The sequence below is a fragment of the Bufo gargarizans genome, chromosome 8 (assembly GCF_014858855.1).
Source record: "Bufo gargarizans isolate SCDJY-AF-19 chromosome 8, ASM1485885v1, whole genome shotgun sequence".
NCBI lineage: Eukaryota > Metazoa > Chordata > Amphibia > Anura > Bufonidae > Bufo > Bufo gargarizans.
Window position 1 is genome coordinate 52,283,058 of NC_058087.1, and position 22,794 is coordinate 52,305,851.

The window sequence follows — 22,794 nt, forward strand, 5'->3', positions numbered from 1 at the left end:
TGATGCACCCCTAGAGTAGAAACTCCATAAAAGTGACCCCATCTAAGAAACTACACCCCTCAAGGTATTTAAAACTGATTTTACAAACTTTGTTAACCCTTTAGGTGTTGCACAAGATTTAATGGAAAATAGAGATACAATTTCAAAATTTCACTTTTTTGGCAGATTTTCCATTTTAATATTTTTTTCCCAGTTACAAAGCAAGGGTTAACAGCCAAACAAAACTCATTATTTATGGCCCTGATTCTGTAGTTTACAGAAACACCTCATATGTGGTTGTAAACCGCTGTACGGGCACACGGCAGGGCGCAGAAGGAAAGGAATGCCATACGGTTTTTGGAAGGCAGATTTTGCTGGACTGGTTTTTTGACACCATGTCCCATTTGAAGCCCCCCTGATGCACCCCCAGAGTAGAAACTCCAAAAAAGTGACCCCATTTTATAAAGTACGGAATAGGGTGGCAGTATTGTTGGTACTAGTTTAGGGTACATATAATTTTTGGTTGCTCTATATTACACTTTTTGTGCGGCAAGGTAACAAGAAATAGCTTTTTTGGCACGTTTTTTGTTGTTGTTATTTACAACATTCATCTGACAGGTTAGATCATGTGGTAATTTTATAGAGCAGGTTGTCACGGACGCAGCGATACCTAATATGTATACAATTTTTTTTATTTATGTAAGTTTTATGGTTCAATAAGATTTTATTATAATTATCAATTACAATCATAAGAGAACAACACAAATTGCAGTATACATATCGCATACAAAGATACATTGCGACAGGCAATCATGAACCGCAGTACAGCATAAAGGACAAGGTATAAGCATGTATCTGAATAACAAACAGTCAGCTGACAAAAAGTCAACAGAAACAAAGGCCCTGAAGGGCTATATAAGGCCTCAAACCAATGATGTACAGGCCAATAATTCTAGACAAACTTGACATATAAGGGGGGGAGACAGGAAGACACACAAGAGGAGGGGGGGGGGGGAAGAAATCATAGGGCATAACTAGAGAATGGCTAGGTATTATTAAGGAGGAGAATCAGGGAGTACCCCAGATGCCAACCAAACCGCAAATGACGTAGATGATCTAAACCTGGACCATGGCTCCCAACCCGTAAGAAACGCCGGAATCTTGTTGAGATCAGCGGCACACATCTCCTCCCTGTGTATCAGCTCCTCCAATGCAGAGGTCCAAGTAATCCTTTTCAACCTCTCGGTTGACTTCCAATTGCGTGGGATGATTTGCCTCATGGCCAGAATGAAGAGCCGCAATGAACCTTTCTTAACCTGTGAGATCCGCCCCGGGAAAATACATAGCAGAGCGATGGAAGGGGAAAATGCTATGGAGGCCCGGAATAGAAAATTATAGAGCTTGAAGACATCTATCCATAGTGGGTTAAGCCTCGGACAATCCCACCATATATGGGTCATAGTCCCCCTAGCACCATGGCACCGCCAACATAGATCAGAAACCGAGGGGAAGAGTCGATGCAGTTTCTCCGGTGTCCGATTCCATCTGGTAAGTATTTTATAATTGAGTTCTTGTAAATTACACGATATAGAGATCTTATGCGTAAAAAGCAATGCACGTTTCCATTGATCCCCAGTAAAAGTAACACCCAATTCCGTCTCCCAATCAAGCATAAACTTGAGTTTGGGGTAGGAATCCACAGATTGGCTGCCCTCAGTCACCTCGGCGTTCAGCATGATGTAAAGTAAGGAAATAGCATGGCCAGGGGCCGCCTGAGCAACACAGCTTTTCAAAATCTGTTAGAGATGTGTGGGACCGCAAACCAGGCATCAGAGAACCAACAAATCCCCTGAGTTGAAAATAAAGGAACCATCTTCCAGGAGAAGAAGGGAGTATGTGCGATAGGTCTTCGAGAGGGCGTATCCCAGTAGAAAAACAGACGTCTCTCAGTCTGACAGTCGATGTGTGGTTAGTTCGGAGGGCGGGCACCTGTCTCAGTCCCATAGGTAAATCTGGATGGTCAGTGAGCATAGAGAGGGGACCTGGGATCTTAGCCAAATTTAGTTTAGGCGCAAACTTTATCCATGAGGCTGCTAAAGTAGGGAGAAGCATATCAGATTGGGCATGCGGGAGGTTGCATAGGGAGTTAGGGGGCAGCCAAAATATGCCTGTTGCAAGGTGGGGATTTGTAACATGCTCAATTTCTACCCAAATCTTGGTATTCTTATTGTGAAAAAGATCTAAGACGCAGTTCAAGACTGCAGCCCTATAATAAGTCAAAAAGTTAGGTAAACCTGTCCCTCCCTTTAATTTAGGGCGAGTCAAAAGACTATGACCAAGCCGAGCTCTGGATTGATTCCACACGAATTGAGAAGCCAAGCGCCGGAGGCGAGTAAAGTAGATCAGGGGGATTTTACATGGAATAGTTTGAAATAAATAAAGCAGGCGCGGTAATATGTCCATTTTAAGGGTATTAATTTTACCAAACCAAGAGATTCGTAGGGGCAACCATTTTTGAAGGCTCTCTGTAATGGATTTGAGGAGAGGAGTATAATTCAGTTTAAATAGGTGTGACGGATTGGCAGGTATGTGAACTCCCAAATATTTAATAGAATCTTCCGCCCATTTAAAGGAGAAGGATTCTCCAAGGGATTGCACTTCCCTATGGGGAAGGTTAATATTCAGAATTTCGGACTTGTGTACATTAACTTTGAAGTTACTGACGCGTCCAAATATACCAAATTCCTTGAGAACGGACGGAAGGCCTATTCTGGGGGACGTAAGGTATAAAAGCAAGTCGTCCGCAAACAACGATAACTTATGTTCGGTTTGTCCTATTCGAAAGCCTTTGATTGCTGAGTTTGCCCTAAGGGCGTTGGCCAGGGACTCCATAGTCAGTATATATAAAAACGGGGACAAGGGACAACCTTGGCGTGTACCGTTTCTAATCTGAAACGGTGAGGATAGAGTGCCATTGACCCGCACACATGCTGAAGGTGTAGAATAAAGAGCCATGATACGCTGGAGCATCTTGACACCTAGGCCTAGGTGGACTAGGGTTTCAGCTAGAAACCTCCAGTCCACCCGGTCAAATGCCTTCTCGGCATCAATCGATAGAAGACATAAGGGTGATTTATATTGCCTAGCTCTGGCTATGAGCCCCAGGGACTTCAGAGTATTATCGCGGGCCTCTCGGCCGGGGACAAATCCCACCTGTTCCTTATGAACACTGCCAGGGATGTGTGGGCGCAATCGTATGGCTAAAATCTTAGCAAACATCTTCAGGTCGACATTGAGAATAGAAATGGGCCTGTAGTTTCCACAAACCGTAGGATCTCTACCCGGTTTAGGGATGACTACTACGTGTGCCTGTAGGGCCTGATATGGAAAGGGACATATAGCAGAGATAGAATTAAAGGTCTCAGTAAGAACTGGAGCTAAGTCCTCTGCCAGGACTTTGTAAAAACGGGGGGTGAACCCATCAGGACCCGGGCATTTCCCTATTTGCAGGTCCTGGATTGCTGCTTTAATTTCTGATATGGAAAGATCCCTCTCCAGGTCAGAAGATGTCACCGTATCAAAGGGCTTGGGACCGTGGGAGGCAATGTACTGACGTATGTCCTTCGGCGGAAGTGCCGAAGACATGTCTCGGGAGGCCTGCAAGTCTTAAAGGGCAGAGTAATAATTTTTAAATTCCGTGGAGATCGCTGAAGGGGCATGGACCAAACAATTTGTGGATGTATTAATAGCCTGCACGTGTGTTGCTAGGGGTTTGGGATGGAGGGCTCGTGCTAACCATTTGCCACTTTTATCCCCATACTCATAAAAAACATGTCTAACTCTATCCCTGGTGCATAAGGATTTCTGATCTAATATCTTTAAGATCTGCTGACGAAGGGAAGAAATGTCCGCCCTCAGGGAATCCGTAGGAGACAGCTTATTCCGCTCCTCACTCCGAGAAAGCTCAGAGAAAAGATTGGACAGTTTCAAGGTACGCTCTTTTTTCAACCTCGTCCCGTGTGAGATAAAGAGGCCTCGTAACACGCATTTGAGGGCTTCCCATTTTATCGGTTGAGCAGTAGTGTCGGATTCGTGGTTTACAGAAAAATCCGCCACGGCTTTCCTGACGTCAGCCATACACACCCCATCGTTCAGCAGATTGTCGTTTAGCCGCCATGAGGACGCCCCATTTCCTAGCGTGGAACCCTTCAGGAGACCATATACAGGGGCATGGTCGGACCACACGATAGTGTCTATGGAGCATTTGGGATCAAGGTCAAGCAGTTTCTGCGATATGAAAAGATGATCCAGCCTGCCGTAGCTATTATGACTATGGGAAAAATGGGTATAATCTCTGATGCCTGGGTGCAGGACCCGCCACATATCCACCAGACCAAGGACCCCTAAGTCCTTTTGGAGCTGACGTACCGACACCGAGGAAACCGAGGACTTACCAGTGGATGAGTCAAGGGTCGGGTCCATTACTAAGTTAAAGTCGCCACCTACGATGATCGGGGAACCATCCGCGAATTTAGCCACTTTCTTCAAGACCTTGGTCCCGAATGCGGATTGACCCTGGTTGGGGAAATACACGTTAGCAATTGAAATAACAGATTGGTCAACCGAGATCTTTAGAAAGAGATATCTGCCTCTAGGATCCATCTCAGAGGATAATACTGAGTGGCGGAGGTGTCTATGCAAAGCAATAGACACCCCGGCCACTTTTCTCTCAGGATTGGGAGCATGAAACCAGGTTGGGTAATATTTAGATTCATATTTCGGAATAGCAGTAGCTTTAAAGTGCGTTTCTTGCAACAAAGCGATCAATACCCTTTTCCTATGTAATCTATACAGGACCTGACTCCTTTTTTGTGGTACATTGAAACCCCTAACATTGTAGGTACAAAAGGAAAGAGGTGCCATCTCTCTGGATCTCTAGGGAAACCTGTATGGGAAGAGGGATAGGGAGGAACACTAGGGAGGGATGTGACAAATGGGACTAGGGACTAATACACTGAATACAGGACTAGACAAGACACATATTTATGTAAGTTTTATACAATAACTTCATTTTTAAAACCAAAAAATTGTTTAGTGTCTCCATAGTCCGAGAGCCATAGTTTTTTCAGTTTTTGGGCGATTATCTTGAGTAGGGTCTAATTTTTTGCGGGATGAGATGACAGTTTGATTGGCACTATTTTGGGGTGCATGTGACTTTTTGATCGCTTGCTATTACACTTTTTGTGACGTAAGATGGCAAAAAATTGCTTTTTTTACACAGTTTTATTTTTATTTTTTTTACGGTGGTCACCTGAGGAGTTAGGTCATGTGATATTTTTATAGAGCCGGTCCATACGGACGCGGCAATACCTAATATGTATACTTTATTTTTATTTATGTAGGTTTTACACAATGATTTTATTTTTGAAACAAAAAAAATGATGTTTTAGTGTTTCCATAGTCTAAGAGCCATAGTTTTTTCAGTTTTTGGGCGATTATCTTGAGTAGGGTCTCATTTTTTGCGGGATGAGATGACGGTTTGATTGGTACTATTTTGGCGTACATGCGACTTTTTTGATCACTTTTATTACTTTTTTTGGGAAGTAAGGTGGGCAAAATTTCAATTTTCTCATAGTTTTTATTTTTTTATTTTTATGGCGTTCACTGTGCGGGGAAAGTAACATGACCGTTTTATAGATCAGGTCGTTACGGACGCGGCGATACCTAATATGTGTAGTTTATTTTATTTTTTTAATTTTTATTCAGTGATAAATGTTTTTTTTTTTATCTTAACTTTTTTCACTTTATTTATTTTTTTGACCCAGACCCACTTGGTTCTTGAAGATCCAGTGGGTCTGATGTCTGTAAAATACAGTACAGAACCTATTTAGGTATCTGTACTGTATTTTACTTACACTGAACAGATCTATGCTTTCAGCACAGATCTGTTCAGCACCATGGACAGCAGGACGCCTGAGCAGGCGTCCTGTTGCCATGGGAACCTTCCCCGTCTGCCACAACTTCGCAGACGGGGAAGGGTGAGGACTGGGGTGTCTGGGGGCTCTCTCCCTCTCCCATCGGGGGGCTGCAAAGGCACAGCAGCCCCCCGATCGGAGAGGGAGGGAGCTCCCTCTTACTGTTAACCTTTTCCATACAGCGGTCCGTACGGACCGCTGTATGGAAAGGGTTAAACGGCTGACATCGCATCAATGATTTCAGCCGGCATCCTGTTCAAATTAACCCCTGCGGCGCCGGAATGCCGATTTTAAAGTCAGGACGTACCGGTACGTCCTCGGTCCTTAAGGACTCGGGAAATAGGGCGTACCGGTACGTCCTCGGTCCTTAAGGGGTTAAAGAACAATTTCGTCACCAGCCTCCCAGCCAATGATCGTTGCTGGCAGGCTGGCGATTTTCAAAAACTCAAATCAGAAGCCATCTTACACCTTATATTTATAAATATAAGGTGTTAAATGGCTTCTCTGCTCCTCTGCTGGTCCTTTTCGTCGGTTGGTCTCAGCAGAGGAGCAGGCATCACAGTGAGTAGCCACCAAACACCACACTTAGCCCCAGATCACCCCAATTAACCCCTTGATCGCCCCTGTCAATCACCTAGTGAAAGGGAAAAAAGTGATCAGTGCAAACTGTCACTTTTTTTTTCACTGGTATTGACCGTTAGGTTTTAGGATAGTTTAGGCCCCTTGGTTAGGTAGTTTAGGGATCAGTTAGCGCCCAGCCCACCGCACCGCAGTCCCTTATTCGCTGATTAGCATATCGCTAATCAGCTTTTGTACTTTTATAGTATCTGTAAGTGATCAAAACTGATCACGGTCAGATCTATAATAGTATTAGTGTCACCTTAGCTCGCCCTCTACCCAAATCGCAGTGTTTGCCCGATCAGGCCTGATCGGTCGCCCACACGTGCGTTCACCCACGCCCGCCCCACCGCAGTGACAAAAAATATATACTTTTTTGATCACTTTACAAGCACTGCGGCGATAAAAAAAAAATCAGTTTTGATATTTTTATCAATCGCAGCGGCCTCCGGTACTTTGCTAGCCTCCCATTTGTAAGACAGGCTTGCTTTTTTTCTTGGGTAGTCTCAGGGAATACCCCTAAATTTAGTAGTCCAAATGTCAAACAGGGGGTATTCTTCTGAAGAGGCCTACAGGCTTCTGACCCAGTCGGATGAGGAATGGGAACCCTCATCTGACGAATCCAGCGGGTCAGTATATGAACCTGTAGAAAGCAGTGGCAGTCTGACCCAAAGTTCGGACGAGGAGGTTGAGGTCCCTGATAGCACCAGGCGTACCCGGCCCCGTGTCGCTAGACCACAGGTTGCGCAGGATCCGCTTCAAGGGCAGCAGAGTGGGGCTGGCGCTGGCGGATTACGTGGTGAGGCATACACCAGCAGCGCAGCCCATCCTGGACCTAGTACCAGCACTGCCGTACAACATGGTGAAGTGGCGAGCACCAGAAGGGCAGTTGAAGCTGGTACGGTGGCACGTGCAATAGTTACCCCGTCGCAGCCACCGCACAGACAAGCCCGTACAGTCCCTGAGGTTTTGGCAAACCCTGAATGGCAGTCCCTAACTTCAGCCGCACCTGTAGTTCCCCCTTTCACCGCCCAGTCTGGAGTTCGGGTTGAGACAGCTCAGATCGGTTCGGCACTGGGATTTTTTGAGCTGTTCTTGAATGCGGAGCTCTTGGACATAGTCGTGGCATGAACAAATCGGTATGCCACTCAATTTATAGCCGCCAACCCGGGAAGCTTTTATGCCCAGCCTTTCCGGTGGAAACCAGTCCCAAGTTTCCGAAATTAAATTTTTTCTGGGCCTTCTCAACATGGGTCTAACCAAAAAGCATGAATTGCGGTCATATTGGTCCACAAACCCAATTCATCACATGCCCATGTTCTCTGCTGCTATGTCCAGGACACGATTTGAGAACATCCTGCATTTCCTGCACTTTAGCGACAACACCACCTCCCGTCCCAGAGGCCACCCAGCTTTTGACCGACTCCACAAAATTCGGCCCCTCATAGACCACTTCAACCAGAAATTTGCAGATTTGTATACCCCTGAGCAAAACATCTGCGTAGACAAGTCCCTAATACATTTTACCGGGCACCTTGGCTTCAAACAATACATCCCAAGCAAGCGCGCCCGGTATGGGGTCAAATTGTATAAGCTCTGTGATAGGGCCACAGGCTATACCCACAAATTTCGGATCTATGAGGGTAAAGATCAGACCCTGGAGCCGGTCGGTTGCCTTGACTACCTGGGGAGCAGTGGGAAGACAGTCTGGGACTTGGTGTCACCCTTATTTGGCAAGGGGTACCATCTTTCTGTGGACAATTTTTACACAAGTGTGCCCCTCTTTAGGCATTTGTTTTTAGAACAGATTGGCTGCTGTGGCACCCCGCGACCTAGTCGCCGTGGCTTCCCCCAATGGCTCGTTACCACCCGCCCCGGGAGCCGCACGGACGGTAAGTATACTGCTCCCCCACTACACTTTACCATGGCTGCCAGGACTTTAGCGTCCCGGCAGCCATGGTAACCATTCAGAAAAAGCTAAACGTCGGATCCGGCAATGCACCGAAACGACATTTAGCTTAAGTCCGGATCAATGCCTTTCAATGGGCATTAATTCCGGATCCGGCCTTGCGGCAAGTTTTCAGTATTTTTGGCCGGAGCAAAAAGCGCAGCATGCTGCGGTATTTTCTCCGGCCAAAAAACTTTCCGGTCCGGAACTGAAGACATCCTGATGCATCCTGAACGGATTTCTCTCCATTCAGAATGCATTAGGATAAAACTGATCAGGATTCTTCCGGCATAGAGCCCCGACGACTGAACTCTATGCCGGAAGAAAAGAACGCAAGTGTGAAAGAGCTCTTATGATTGCGGAGACCCTCAAATGCCAGGGCAGTACAAACACCCCACAAATGACCCCACTTTGGAAAGAAGACACCCCAAGGTATTTGCTGAGGGGCATAGTGAGTCAATGAAAGATTTAAAATTTTGTCTCAAGTTAGCGGAAAGGGAGACTTTGTGAGAATAAAATTCAATTTCCGCTAACTTGTGCCCCAAAATTTTTTTTCCTATGAACTCTGCATGCCCCTCATTGAATTTCTTGGGGTGTCTTCTTTCCAAAATGGGGTCTATTTATACTGCCCTGGCTTTTTAGGGGCCCTAAAGCGTGAGAAGAAGTCTGGGATCCAAATATCTAAAAATGCCCTCCTAAAAGGAATTTGGGCACCTTTCGGATCTAGGCTGCAAAAAAGTGTCACACATGTGGTATCGCCGTACTCAGGAGAAGTAGGGCAATGTGTTTTGGGGTGTCATTTTACATATACCCATGCTGGGTGAGAGAAATATCTTGGTCAAATGCCAACTTTGTATAAAAAAAATTAAAAAGTTGTATTTTGCAGAGATATTTATCTCACCCAGCATGGGTATATGTAAAATGCCACCCCAAAACACATTGCCCTACTTCTTCTGAGTACTTCAATACCACATGTGTGACACTTTTTTGCAGCCTAGGTGGGCAAAGGGGCCCACATTCCAAAGAGCACCTTTCGGATTTCACAGGCCATTTTTTACAGATTTTGATTTCAAACTACTTTGCACGCATTTGGGCCCCTAAAATGCCAGGGCAGTATAACTACCGTATTTTTCGCCCTATAAGACGCACCGGCCTATAAGACGCACCTAGGTTTTTGAGGAGGAAAATAAGAAAAAAAATATTTTGAACCAAAAGGTGTGCTTTTGGTGGGTTTTGAACTAATTGTGGTCTGTGGATGGCACTGTTATGGGGGATCTGTGGGTGACGCACTGTTATGGGGGATCTGTGGGTGACGCACTGTTATGGGGGATCTGTGGGTGACGCACTGTTATGGGGGATCTGTGGGTGACGCACTGTTATGGGGGATCTGTGGGTGACGCACTGTTATGGGGGATCTGTGGGTGACGCACTGTTATGGGGGATCTGTGGGTGACGCACTGTTATGGGGGATCTGTGGGTGACACTTATGGGGGATCTGTGGGTGGCTCTTATTGGGGTCTCTGTGTATGACAGTTATGGGGGGGATCTGTGGATGACACATAGCATCTTATGCTATGTGTCATCCACAGATCCCCTCCATAAGTGTCCCTGTAGTGAATGACCCTCAATACAGGGCTGGGGGCCGGCATCTGGCTTTATAATGACAGCGGGGCCCATGCAGTGACTGTATTCTACTACACGGGCCCCGCTCACTGTATAATCGTATGTCTAATAGTAAATAGTTATGTGCATAATCGCATAATGAGCGGAGTACTTACAACTACAAGAGCTCGCCGAGAGGAGGAGGCAGGAGGCAGGCCGGGAGGACAGGCACTGGCAGCGTGAGTCATACGTCATGCGCCCACGCCGCCTGCTTCATTCATAAAGTGGGCAGCGCAGGCGCGTGATGTATGACTCACACACTGCCAGCGCCCCGTCCTCCCAGCCTGCCTCCTCCCGGCGAGCGTTTGTAGTTGTAAGTACTCCGCTCATTATGCGATTATGTACATAACTATTTACTATTAGACATACGATTATACAGTGAGCGGGGCCCGTGTAGTAGAATAGTCACTGCACGGGCCCCGCTGTCATTATAAAAGCAGACGCCGGCCCCCAGCCCCTCCTCCCTCACAGCTGATACACCCGCCGCGCGGCATCGTGGCGGGTGTATCATTGAAAATCGCAAAATAATTTGCGCGAAAATTCGCAAATCGCAAAATAAGCTGCATTCGCCGTATAAGACGCACTGCTATTTTCCCCCCACTTTCGGGGGGGGAAAAAGTGCGTCTTATATGGCGAAAAATACGGTACCCCACAAGTGACCCCATTTTGGAGAGAAGACACCCCAAGGTATTTCATGATGGGCATAGTGAGTTCATGGAAGTTTTTATTTTTTGTCACAAGTTAGTGGAATATGAGACTTTGTAAGGAAAAAAAAAAGAAGAAAATTCATCATTTTCCGCTAACTTGTGACAAAAAATAAAAAGTTCTATGAACTCACTATGCCCATCAGCGAATACCTTAGGGTGTCTACTTTCCGAAATGGGGTCATTTGTGGGGTTTTTCTACTGTCTGGGCATTGTAGAACCTCAGGAAACATGACAGGTGCTCAGAAAGTCAGAGCTGCTTTAAAAAGCAGAAATTCACATTTTTGTACCATAGTTTGTAAACGCTATAACTTTTACCCAAACCATTTATTTATTTATTTTACCCAAACATGTTTTTTTTTTTGTTTTTTATCAAAGACTTGTAGAACAATAAATTTAGCGAAAAATTTATATATGGAGGTCGTTTTTTTGTTTTTTTTTATTACAACTGAAAGTGAAAAATGTCGTTTTTTTGTTTGTTTTTTTGTGCAAAAATTTCGTTAAATTTTGATTAATAACAAAAAAAGTTAAAATGTCAGCAGCAATAAAATACCACCAAATGAAAGCTCTATTAATGAGAAAAAAAGGAGGTAAAATTCATTTGGGTGGTAAGTTGTATGACCGAGCAATAAACGGTGACAGTAGTGTAGTGCCGAAGTGTAAAAAGTGGTCTGGTCATTAAGGATGTTTAAGCTAGGGGGGCTGAGGTGGTTAAGAAATGGGAAGCAACTCATTGCTCCAGTTGGGGCTAAATAACTTATTGCCAGCTGAAAGATGAAATCGCCCATGCAGTAATTATCCAATAGGAGGCTCATAACTATTTGCTTAGTTAAATCCAGGTGGCGACTTTTTTTTTTTTTTTTTTTTGGACAGGCAGTGTATTTCTTGGCTTATAACGTTTCCTAATGTGATTTCTATTACATGGTAATAAAATGCCTATCCTAAAAGGCAAAAAATTGCACCAAAGAGCCTCAAACATTGTAGCTTTTGGCTTCATAAATTTCTTTGTCTTTTTTATAGTAACTTGCTGAAGGAGACATCTGGGGACAAAGAAAGACAGGATGACCCTGATGTTCCAGCAGAGGACTTTAATGGATCCAGGTTTATGAAAAATGTACTTCCTACCTAATGTTTATTTTTTTTAAGTCAATCCCCCCCCCCTTCCCTCCCTTTTTTCCCCCTAACCTGTGCATTTTACTTTTTTAGGATCTAGAAACGCCATTTATGCCTTGTGGGGATAATTGTGAGCAGAAACCAAGTGGTGGGTCTAATATAAATTTATGTATATTTTATGTATAAATGGCCTATATATATCGCAAGTAATTCTCTGCTTGTTCTCTGTGGGCTGGCGAATCAGAATAAGTGGCACCCCTCTCACTGGGCCGTTGCTTTTCTTTGCGTTCCTTTCCAGTAATGTTCTTAATTTTCATCTACTCTGAATAGCTGTCTGTGTTTGAAAAAGGACCATTGTGATTTAAAGCGACCCTCAAGGTCCAAATAAAAATGTCAAATTAGCAAGAGAATGTATAGTGCACCTAACTTGTGTCGTTCATTTCACTGAATGAGGTGCAGATCTGCCTATTCCCAGTCCCCTCTCCTGTCACCCAAGATGGCTGTGTCACTTCTCAGACTTACCTGATGCGCACTGTTTATTAGTAGTCCAGGTCACTTCCTGCTTGTCCAGCGCTGCACACAGGAGCAGCACTGGCCAATCCGAGAGCTCAGTCTGCCGGTACAGTGTGTACCTTATAGTCTGGGTACCGATGCAGCCATCTTGGATGACAGAAAATGGGCCCAGGAGCTGGCGGATCCGCAGCTTAATCAGTTAATTAGAGGGCACAGTGTAGGTGTACTATACATTTCCTAGCTAATTTGAATTTTTTTTTTTGAAGGGTTGCTTTAATAAAATATGACACATTTGTGGATTGTATGGATAATACAGCACCATTAAAAATCTAGTTCTTTGGTTGCAATTGCGGGTTGGGATCCTACTCTTGTACCATAACCTCTTGAAATTGAAATCCTATGATGTCCAGTTCTATCAGCATAGCGTATGCCTAAGACCTCATGCACACGACCGTTTTTTTTCACGGTCCGAAAAAACGGGGTCCGTGATCCGTGACCGTTTTTTCGTCCGTGGGTCTTCCTTGATTTTTGGAGGATCCACGGACATGAAAAAAAAGTCGTTTTGGCGTCCGCCTGGCCGTGCGGAGCCAAACGGATCCGTCCTGAATTACAATGCAAGTCAATGGGGACGGATCCGTTTGAAAATTGAGCCACAGTGTGTCATCTTCAAACGGATCCGTCCCCATTGACTTACATTATAAGTCTGGACGGATCCGCTTGCCTCCGCACGGCCAGGCGGACACCCGAACATAACTTGAAGCGTCCCCATCACCATGGGAACGCTTCTGTGTTAGAATATACTGTCGGAAATGAGCTACTTCGTGAAACTCATTTCCGACAGTATATTCTAACACAGAGGCGTTCCCATGGTGATGGGGACGCTTCAGGTTAGAATACACTGCAAACTTGGTACAAGACTGCCCCCTGCTGCCTGGCACCACCCGATCTCTTACAGGGGGATATGATAGCACAATTAACCTCTTCAGGTGCGGCACCTAAAGGGGTTAATTGTACTATCATATTCTCCTGTAAGAGATCAGGGCTGCCAGGCAGCAGGGGGCAGACCCCCCCCTCCCCAGTTTGAATATCGTTGGTGGCACAGTGTGTGCCCATCGCCCCCCCCTTCCTCCCTCTATAGTTAAAAATCGTTGGTGGCACAGTGTGTGCCCATCGCCCCCCCCTTCCTCCCTCTATAGTTAAAAATCGTTGGTGGCACAGTGTGTGCCCATCGCCCCCCCCCCTTCCTCCCTCTATAGTTAAAAATCGTTGGTGGCACAGTGTGCGCCCACCATCGCCCCCCCCCCCCCCCCCCCCCCATCATTGGTGGCAGCGGAGTTCCTAATCGCTGGGGCTCCGATCGGTAACCATGGCAACCAGGAAGCTACAGCATCCCTGGTTGCCATGGTTACTTAGCAATAGTACAATTGTAGAAGATTCATACTTACCTGCCTGCTGCTGCGATGTCTGTGACCGGCCGGGAACTCCACCTACTGGTAAGTGAAAGGTCTGTGCGGTGCATTGCTAAAGAACTGTCACTTACCAGTAGGAGGAGCTCCCGGCCGGTCACAGACATCGCAGCAGCAAGCAGGTAAGTATGAATCTTCTACTATTGTACTATTGCTAAGTAACCATGGCAACCAGGGCTGCAGTAGCTTCCTGGTTGCCATGGTTACCGATCGGAGCCCCAGCGATTAAACTGGGACTCCGATCGGAACTCCGCTGCCACCAATGATGGGGGGGGGAGATGGAGGGGGGCGATGGTGGGCGCACACTGTGCCACCAACGATTTTTAACTATAGAGGGAGGAAGGGGGGGGCGATGGGCACACACTGTGCCACCAACGATTTTTAACTATAGAGGGAGGAAGGGGGGGGAGATGGGCACACACTGTGCCACCAACGATTTTTAACTATAGAGGGAGGAAGGGGGGGGCCATGGGCACACACTGTGCCACCAACGATTTTTAACTATAGAGGGAGGAAGGGGTGGGGCGATGGGCACACACTGTGCCACCAACGATTTTTAACTATAGAGGGAGGAAGGGGGGGGCGATGGGCACACACTGTGCCACCAACGATATTCAAACTGGGGAGGGGGGGGTCTGCCCCCTGCTGCCTGGCAGCCCTGATCTCTTACAGGAGAATATGATAGTACAATTAACCCCTTTAGGTGCCGCACCTGAAGAGGTTAATTGTGCTATCATATCCCCCTGTAAGAGATCGGGTGGTGCCAGGCAGCAGGGGGCAGTCTTGTACCAAGTTTGCAGTGTATTCTAACTAGAAGCGTCCCCATCACCATGGGAACGCTTCTGTGTTAGAATATACTGTTCTGGTTCTGACAAAGCTGCCAGTTCAGTTGATGTACTGCTCCAAATTAATTAATTAAGATACGTGCACGGAGAGATCAGACAGACAACTCACTACATGGAGTTAATCAGTATCTCTGGTTTATTTCTGAAAACAACATGGGTTTCATGAGAGGAGGGAGTGGGAGGGGGGTGAAAGATAAAGTATATATTTTCTATTGGCTATGAACTCTCTACTTTTCTGTAACCTTGACGGCCAGAGGAAATTCCTTCTCCCTCCCCCCCTTGTTCCTGGGTGAAACCGTTACTTCTTTCTTTGTAGCTGCTTGCTTGAGCTGAACAGAAACCACAAAGAAACACATGATAAAAACACAAAGTAAGATTCTAGTTTATAGGTGTTGGCTGAATGCCTGGCCACCATCTTAGCTCAACAAGCAAGTATCCATTTTGTATCAATAGTCCATAACAGTCCCCCCTTGGAGACTTGATTGTAGACTTTCCCTTCGCCTAGCGAATCCCCTGGGCATACCATTCGTATCCTCTTCACCCGCAGTGGCGACAACCTACCCCTTATAGGTAGGCTCCCGGTTGCTCGGACTTGTGGTAATACCCTGGGATTCATCTCACCCTATCTCAGCCAGGCATCATTGTGAGGAGGGGGAGCTGTGTTGAACGATGTTTCCTTCTGTCCTTCCTCATCGTAGAGGAGCATAATAGGTCGTTCATCAGTTTTCTTCATTCTTTTTGAAAAGCGGGTCACACAAATAAGAACGAGCTTAATCACTACATATATCACCAATATTATTAGGGCTACCTGCAATATTACCTGGACAATTCCCATGAGCCAACCCCCAATACCTTTGAACCAGTTATTGGGGTTAAGGGAAGAGAAGGTATCAGACCACCATGTATCTTTACCAGCTTTATGTGCGTCCAGCCATTTATCTCTTAAATCCGCCATTTCCTCTATACCCACCTTAACTTGCAAATTACCCTGTGGGTCTATGTAATGGCAACAAGAGGGTCCCACAACCTGGCACATACCTCCATCTTTAGCTGTAACATAATCTAGAACTAATGTGTGTTGGTTGGTGACAATGATTAACTGGTTTTGCACAATGTTTGAGGTATTCATAAGTCTCATCACTTCCCATATTTGGTCATCCAGGTAGTCTGTTGCTACTACCAGATGATCCCACATCTGCGCTATCATGGGATATATGAAGATGGAACTAACAATTTTGTTGGTAATGCTCATCTCTACTACATGTGGCTTGCCATTTGGTCTGGGTGTGTTATCTTTGGCCCTATGATACAAGGTGTGTTTAGGTACTGCATTTATGCCAATTTCAGAGTGTGGTACTATAAAGGTGGCAGGAGTAAGCCTGGCAATGGTGCACAGTCCTGTGACATTCTTGGATAACCATTTGTACACTTTGTGTCCACAAACTAAGTATATGTCGTCTGGAACTGCTACTGCTGTGCCATTGAATAATCGGGTAATTAGTTTGGCTAATTGTGTCCCTTTCGCCAACTCATATCCTTTTAACTGACTTTCGGTGTCGTTAGCTAATATACCTGTCAGGAGATCCTGTACAGTACGGTTGTTACAGGGCAGATCCTTTCCGTTCTCAGCATCTACACCAATACACTGCACGTGGCTGTCTGTTTTTGAATCATTGCAACCTGAGTGTATGTGTGGACTAAATGTCATACCTTTGGTTTGTACTTGGAGACAATAACAGTGTGTCCAGCTAGAAAAACATGTGACATTAGCCCAGTGTCCCTCTTGCCAAGGAGTAGAGCTATAATCTACCGAGGGGCCTGATCTGTTTATCATGAGCCATGGGGCATCTGCCCACCCTGCAACAGGTAAGGCTACTTCCCTGTCCTTGTTTGTACTGGATTTAACTTGGTGTATGCTAGTGAGAAATATGGTAGAATTAGACAGGTCAATCAGTTCAGAAAGGTCCACGGGAATTGCAACATAAGGCATACTGGTTGAACTCACGGGACTGTGGGTACAGATCCAACAATCTCTGAGTGTCTCAACCCCTGGACTAGAATTTGATGGTGCCGTGTCAGTGAATTGTCCCATTCATCACCCAGTGGTGTGAACACTGCTGATATGCCCACTGTCAAAGTCATGATCAGTATGTGAATCCTCATGGCTTATTGTTCCAGGATCGTCGGGACAGCCTTTACTCTTTTACAATGTGAGGCGTGGATCCAGGTAAGCCTCCATCGAGTTTCACAGAGGTCGGGGTAGTCAGCAACACCTGGTACGGCCCCTCGTATCGTGGTTCGAGGGTGTTTCTAACGTGTTTCTTGACCAGCACCCACTCTCCAGGTTTGAGAGTGTGTATTCCCTCTAGGGAGTCAGGATCTGGAATGGAAGAGAAAACTTGTGCACATATGTTAGACAATTGTTTACTATGGGCAATCACATATTTAGCAACAGATTCATAATGCATTTGCAATTGCTGTGGGAAGTACTGTCCCATCCTAGGCCGTGTCCTAAACAAAATTTTGTGTGTGGAGGCCTAGGGGTGTGTCTAACTGAAAATAGTGCTATTGGCAGGCATTGTACCCAACTGAGCCCTGTCTCCCCAGTCATTTTCAGCATCTTGGACTTCAGTACCCCATTCAGTCGTTTGACTTTGTCGCCGCTTTGGGGTCTGTAGGGTGTGTGATAGGCTAAGTGTGACCCTACCATCTTCCAGACTTCTTGGGTTAATCTAGCAGTGAATGCTGGGCCCTGATCACTCTCAATGACCTCAGGTACTCCGAACCTACAGACAAGCTCCTGCATCAGTTTTTTTGCAGTAGTGGTTGCTGTCTGGTTTCGGACGGGGTAGGCTTCTGGCCACCCAGAGAACAAGTCTATCACTACTAGCACATATTGAAACCCTTGGCACATTGGCATCTGGATGTGGTCAATTTGAATCCGTTGGAACGGGTACTGGGCTTTGGGGAGACATTTGGTTGGTGTAGGCTCAGGTCTTCCCGGGTTGCACTGCGCACAGATGAGGCAAGACTGAGTATGCCTCACCAGGACAGGGGTTATCCCTGGGGCCATTGTCTATTAGTTCTTTCATGATGGTCTTAGATTGGTGGGTGGGCCCATGAGCTATTGAAGCTATCAGAGGATAGAGAGCTTTGGGCAGAGATGCTCTCCTTCCTTGGGTCCACAGTCCAGATTCTTTCTCTTCTTGGGCTGACTCTTTTAGCCAATCCAATTTTTCTTGTGGTGTGGCCTGTTTCTGTATTTGTTTCAGGAGGTCCCATGTGATTTCTTCTTGTTCCAGGTCTTCCTGTGTTATCATAATCTGGTCTGACTGGACTCTTTCCTCTTTCACTGCTGCTTCCTTGGCCGCTTGGTCAGCTAGGGCTTTTCCTCTGGCTTCAGAGGTGTCAGCTCGAGTGTGCCTGTAGATCAATAAAATCTTCAGATTCTCCAGTATACTCCCCCCTTGGAAGAGGAAGGAGTGCAGCAGGATTGAGGATGTGGCACCTCTGAATGGCGACATTATCTGGCAGAAGCAAACTACACGGAAGCCGGAGGTGGCGCTGTGCAGTGAGGTGTTTAGGTTGAGTCTGCTGGAGGATGGCAGAAATGTCATGGGGAGCCAGAATAGTGAGGGGATGACCCAGCACAACGTCAGATGTGACGTTTAGAAGAGAGCTGGCAGCATGGATAGCTCTGACACAGGAAGGGGCTTCTCTGGCTACTGGGTCCAGTCTCTTTGTATGGTAGGACTTTGGGGTCCTTCAGGGTCACAGTGACTGGTGGGACACTGAGGTATCCAATATCCTGGGGTCCTCTGGCCCAGAGAGTATTGGGGATGAGGTGCAAAATGGTTTGCAGCGAATCCCCTTGCTCATATAAATCAGTGCAGAATTTTATTGTCAGACATCCGGCAGCCGTGGGTGTCACATAATTTGAGTGAAAACCACAAAGACCAAGAAGCGAGACAGTTTCTTATCAGAAAGAGGAGCTTAAACTAACACAGCAGAAACTAACATTTCTGTGAAAAGAAAAAAGGTGGGGGTCAACTGATCCCCCGCAGCTGTCCTGCAATGTGGTGGAATGATCTGCATGGAATGATCTGCAAATTTAGCTTTTGTCCATTTCTGTAGTTGTTCTATAAAGAATTCTCCAGACTCATGATCTTGGGGGTCAAAGTTAGCACCTTTTAAGTTCAGGGATGTGGATTTGATCCATTATCAGTGAGGAGTATTCACCTGTCTTGTTTTCCACTATACTTTGCAGGTCCGACCATGTGCACCCATAGGTTTGATGCACTTGGGACAGCTTCCTGAAAAAGGGCATGGGATGGGTCTCAGGGTCAGGCAGTAAATTCACTATGGTTAATAACTGTTGTGGGGTGAAAGACACATATTTTGGTGGTCCCTGTGGCCGGTTAAGTGCTAGGGCTTCTTTCAGTGTCTCAAGGTTTCCCTGCTCAATTTTCTGTAAGTTCTTTTGTAACTCTGTAATCCGACCCTGCAGTATTTGATCTTGTGAACGTCGTGATGGGCGCACGGTCATGGGTACAGTCCACTGTGGTGCCAGGGGTAAAGTTGGCGGATCCCCGTAGTCTGTCGGGGTACCCCGCGAAGGAGTCTGCATATTACCCGGTGCATTTTGTATGCCCATTGTGGATTCTGCAGCACCGTCTGCATCCCCCTGTTCTGCTTCATCAGGTTGCCCCCCTACCATTATAGGAGTAAGGGTGGCAGGTGAGTGGGGTAGCATGAATGTACCGTCCGGGTTTATCATCGGGTACAAGGTAGTAGGAAGGGGCAAGGGTGACATAGGAGTGACGGGGGGGGTCCGGACCGAATGATATTAAAGGTCCGTTCATGGGCGTTGCCTGGGGACAAGATGGCGCTGTAGCTAACACGGGAAGTGATGGGACGTGCCGGGGAGTAGTTACCAAGGTGTGGTTTTGTGGGTGGGGAACCCCACAGGGAAGGCACGTATCACGGGAGGAGGGATTCTGTTGACCACATGTTTTGCAGGTCCACCCACCTGCTTTCTTCCCGGCGCCATTATAGGGTGGTGGCAATTCATGTATCAATGCAACACCAGGCTTACAGAAATATCTCTGTCTTTTCTCATCAAAATTTAGTTCCCCCCCGGTCTGTTCAAATTCTTTACTACAGTCCAACCACACACGGACCATGTCTGTCAATTAATCATCTTCTAACTTCCCTCTCTTCTCGTTTAACAGCACTTGCCAGGTAGCACTACATAGGATGCCTCCTTTACAGACACCTTTAACTCTTCTCCAACTTACTTAATCCTTTTATGAGGATGCCTCCTTTACAGACACCTTTAACTCTTCTCCAACTTACTTAATCCTTTTATGAAACGTTTGCCTCTCCTGTCCGCCACGTACTGTTCAGGTGAACAGTAACCCTTCGGGACACTTTCCTCATTTCCCATTATCTCTCGTACCTACTGAAGCCGCCTAAAGACCTCTGCATAGAGTAATCACTGGACGTGAAGACCTTTGAGTCCCGGTCAGCACACTCTGGGCTACCGCGAACCGCTCTCCACCCATCTGTGATCGTCCCCTTTATGGAGATTCGAGTCAGACACCGGGCTGAACTCCGATACAGGAACACAGGAGAACTCCGTGTCTCAGTCAATGATACTTGTCAACAGGGTCTTCACAACTTATAGGCACAACACAGTACATCAAGACTTTAAGAAAACATATGGGGTTCTTACTTTCATGCCCTCGAGGACGTCCCAGACTGCTTCCGCACCCCTCCCTCAGACGAACACCAAGAGGCTACACCAGGGGACACTTTATAGGCAAGATGACTCAATTTTCCTACCTCATATCACGGGTTGCGATCCCGGTGTCCGTTAGTGCGCCTCTCCTCGTCTGGTCTCTGGGGGTACGGGAACAGAGGGTCCAATCCTCGAGCCCCACGTTGGGTGCCAAAATTGTTCTGGTTCTGACAAAGCTGCCAGTTCAGTTGATGTACTGCTCCAAATTAATTAATTAAGATACGTGCACGGAGAGATCAGACAGACAACTCACTACATGGAGTTAATCAGTATCTCTGGTTTATTTCTGAAAACAACATGGGTTTCATGAGAGGAGGGAGTGGGAGGGGGGTGAAAGATAAAGTATATATTTTCTATTGGCTATGAACTCTCTACTTTTCTGTAACCTTGACGGCCAGAGGAAATTCCTTCTCCCTCCCCCCCTTGTTCCTGGGTGAAACCGTTACTTCTTTCTTTGTAGCTGCTTGCTTGAGCTGAACAGAAACCACAAAGAAACACATGATAAAAACACAAAGTAAGATTCTAGTTTATAGGTGTTGGCTGAATGCCTGGCCACCATCTTAGCTCAACAAGCAAGTATCCATTTTGTATCAATAGTCCATAACAATACTGTCGGAAATGAGTTTTCACGAAGTGAAAACTTAGATCAGAAAAAGCTTTTATGCAGACGGATCTTCGGATCCGTCTGTATGAAAGCAACCTACGGCCACGGATCACGGACACGGATGCCAATCTTGTGTGCATCCGTGTTCTTTCACGGACCCATTGACTTGAATGGGTCTGTGAACCGTTGTCCGTCAAAAAAATAGGACAGGTCATATTTTTTTGATGGACAGGATACACGGATCACGGCCTCGGCTGCAAAACGGTGCATTTTCCGATTTTTCCACGGACCCATTGAAAGTCAATGGGTCCGCGAAAAAAAACGGAAAACGGCACAACGGCCACGGATGCACACAACGGTCGTGTGCATGAGGCCTAAAACAGTACAGGACAATAAAACGAGTGCCTACAGCATATGGGACATATTGGCAATATTCTAGTACAGTACACTAAAGCAGTCCTGAGAAATCAACCCATAAGGAACACAACTTGGAACCTTTACTACTAGCACCCCTTATCATATACGCTCCATTCTTTAATATCTGTAACTAATTTATGAATAAACTCCTGTATAGATGGGGGAATTTTATCTGTCTAGTGTTGCACTTGTATAGTGGTATTCTTATCATGTAAGGTAATGGTATATTGCTAGGATAAGCCATCACTTTATAAGCAGTGGGGATCCGACCGACCTCCTGGAACCCCAAGCATCCTGATTTAGCACTGAATCTTCATCTGCAGAATGGCGCTTCTGTGAAGGGAACTGCAGTACAGCCTCATTCAGGTGAATCGTGTCGGCTGCAGAGTGCCCTGGCGCACAGGAATGTGGATGTGCAGGGAAAACTGCAGAGCTAAATCAGCACTTAAAGGGGTTGTCCAAGTTATATTTATTGATGACCTAGCCTCAGGATAGGTCATCAATATCAGATCATCTGGGGTCCGACACCCGGCACCCCTCAGATCAGCTGTTTGAAGAGAAGGCGTGCGCGGTGTCAGCGCTGCCTCCTCTTCACTGTTTACCTTCTAGCAGTTGCATCTGCAGTGGTGAGCAGGTGTAATTACACCCAAGCCTTCCTATTGAAATTAATGGGACGGCTTGGGTGTAATTACACCTGCTCACCACTGCAGATTCAAACAGCTGATCGGAGGGGGTGCCGGGTGTCGGACCCCCGCCGATCTGATATTGATGACCTATCCTGAGGATAGGTAATCAATAAATATAACTTGGGCAACCCCTTTAAGGGCTCATTTAGACAAACATAAGGGCTCCGTGCCTGTATTGCAGACCACAAATGGCGGGTCCGCTGTATACGGGCACTCCTTGCTGCAGACCTATGGACTTAAATGGATCCGCAAGATATGGTGAACGATAGGCATGTCCTATCTTTTGCGGAGCGGAGGTACGGATTGGATGCCCACAGAAACGCTCAGAAGTGCTACCGTGGGCTTTCGGGTGTGCACATGGCCAGTGCCCGTATATTGCGGTCTGCAGCACGGACACAAAGCCCTTATGTCTGAATGAGCCCTAAAGTGAATGGGAGCAGCACTCCAGTAAGCACCTCCATATA

At 46.4% G+C, this 22,794-nt stretch overlaps 1 protein-coding gene across 1 annotated transcript in view; it reads left to right on the forward strand.

Moving 5' to 3' along the window:
* RBM44 (RNA binding motif protein 44) overlaps nucleotides 1–22,794 on the forward strand; it is a 77,116-nt gene that overhangs the window by 18,673 nt on the left and 35,649 nt on the right. Inside the window, exons 3-4 of the mRNA XM_044304752.1 lie at nucleotides 11,907–12,000; nucleotides 12,093–12,147. Of these exons, the coding sequence (XP_044160687.1) occupies nucleotides 11,907–12,000; nucleotides 12,093–12,147 (149 nt within the window). The remainder of the gene's footprint in view (nucleotides 1–11,906; nucleotides 12,001–12,092; nucleotides 12,148–22,794) is intronic.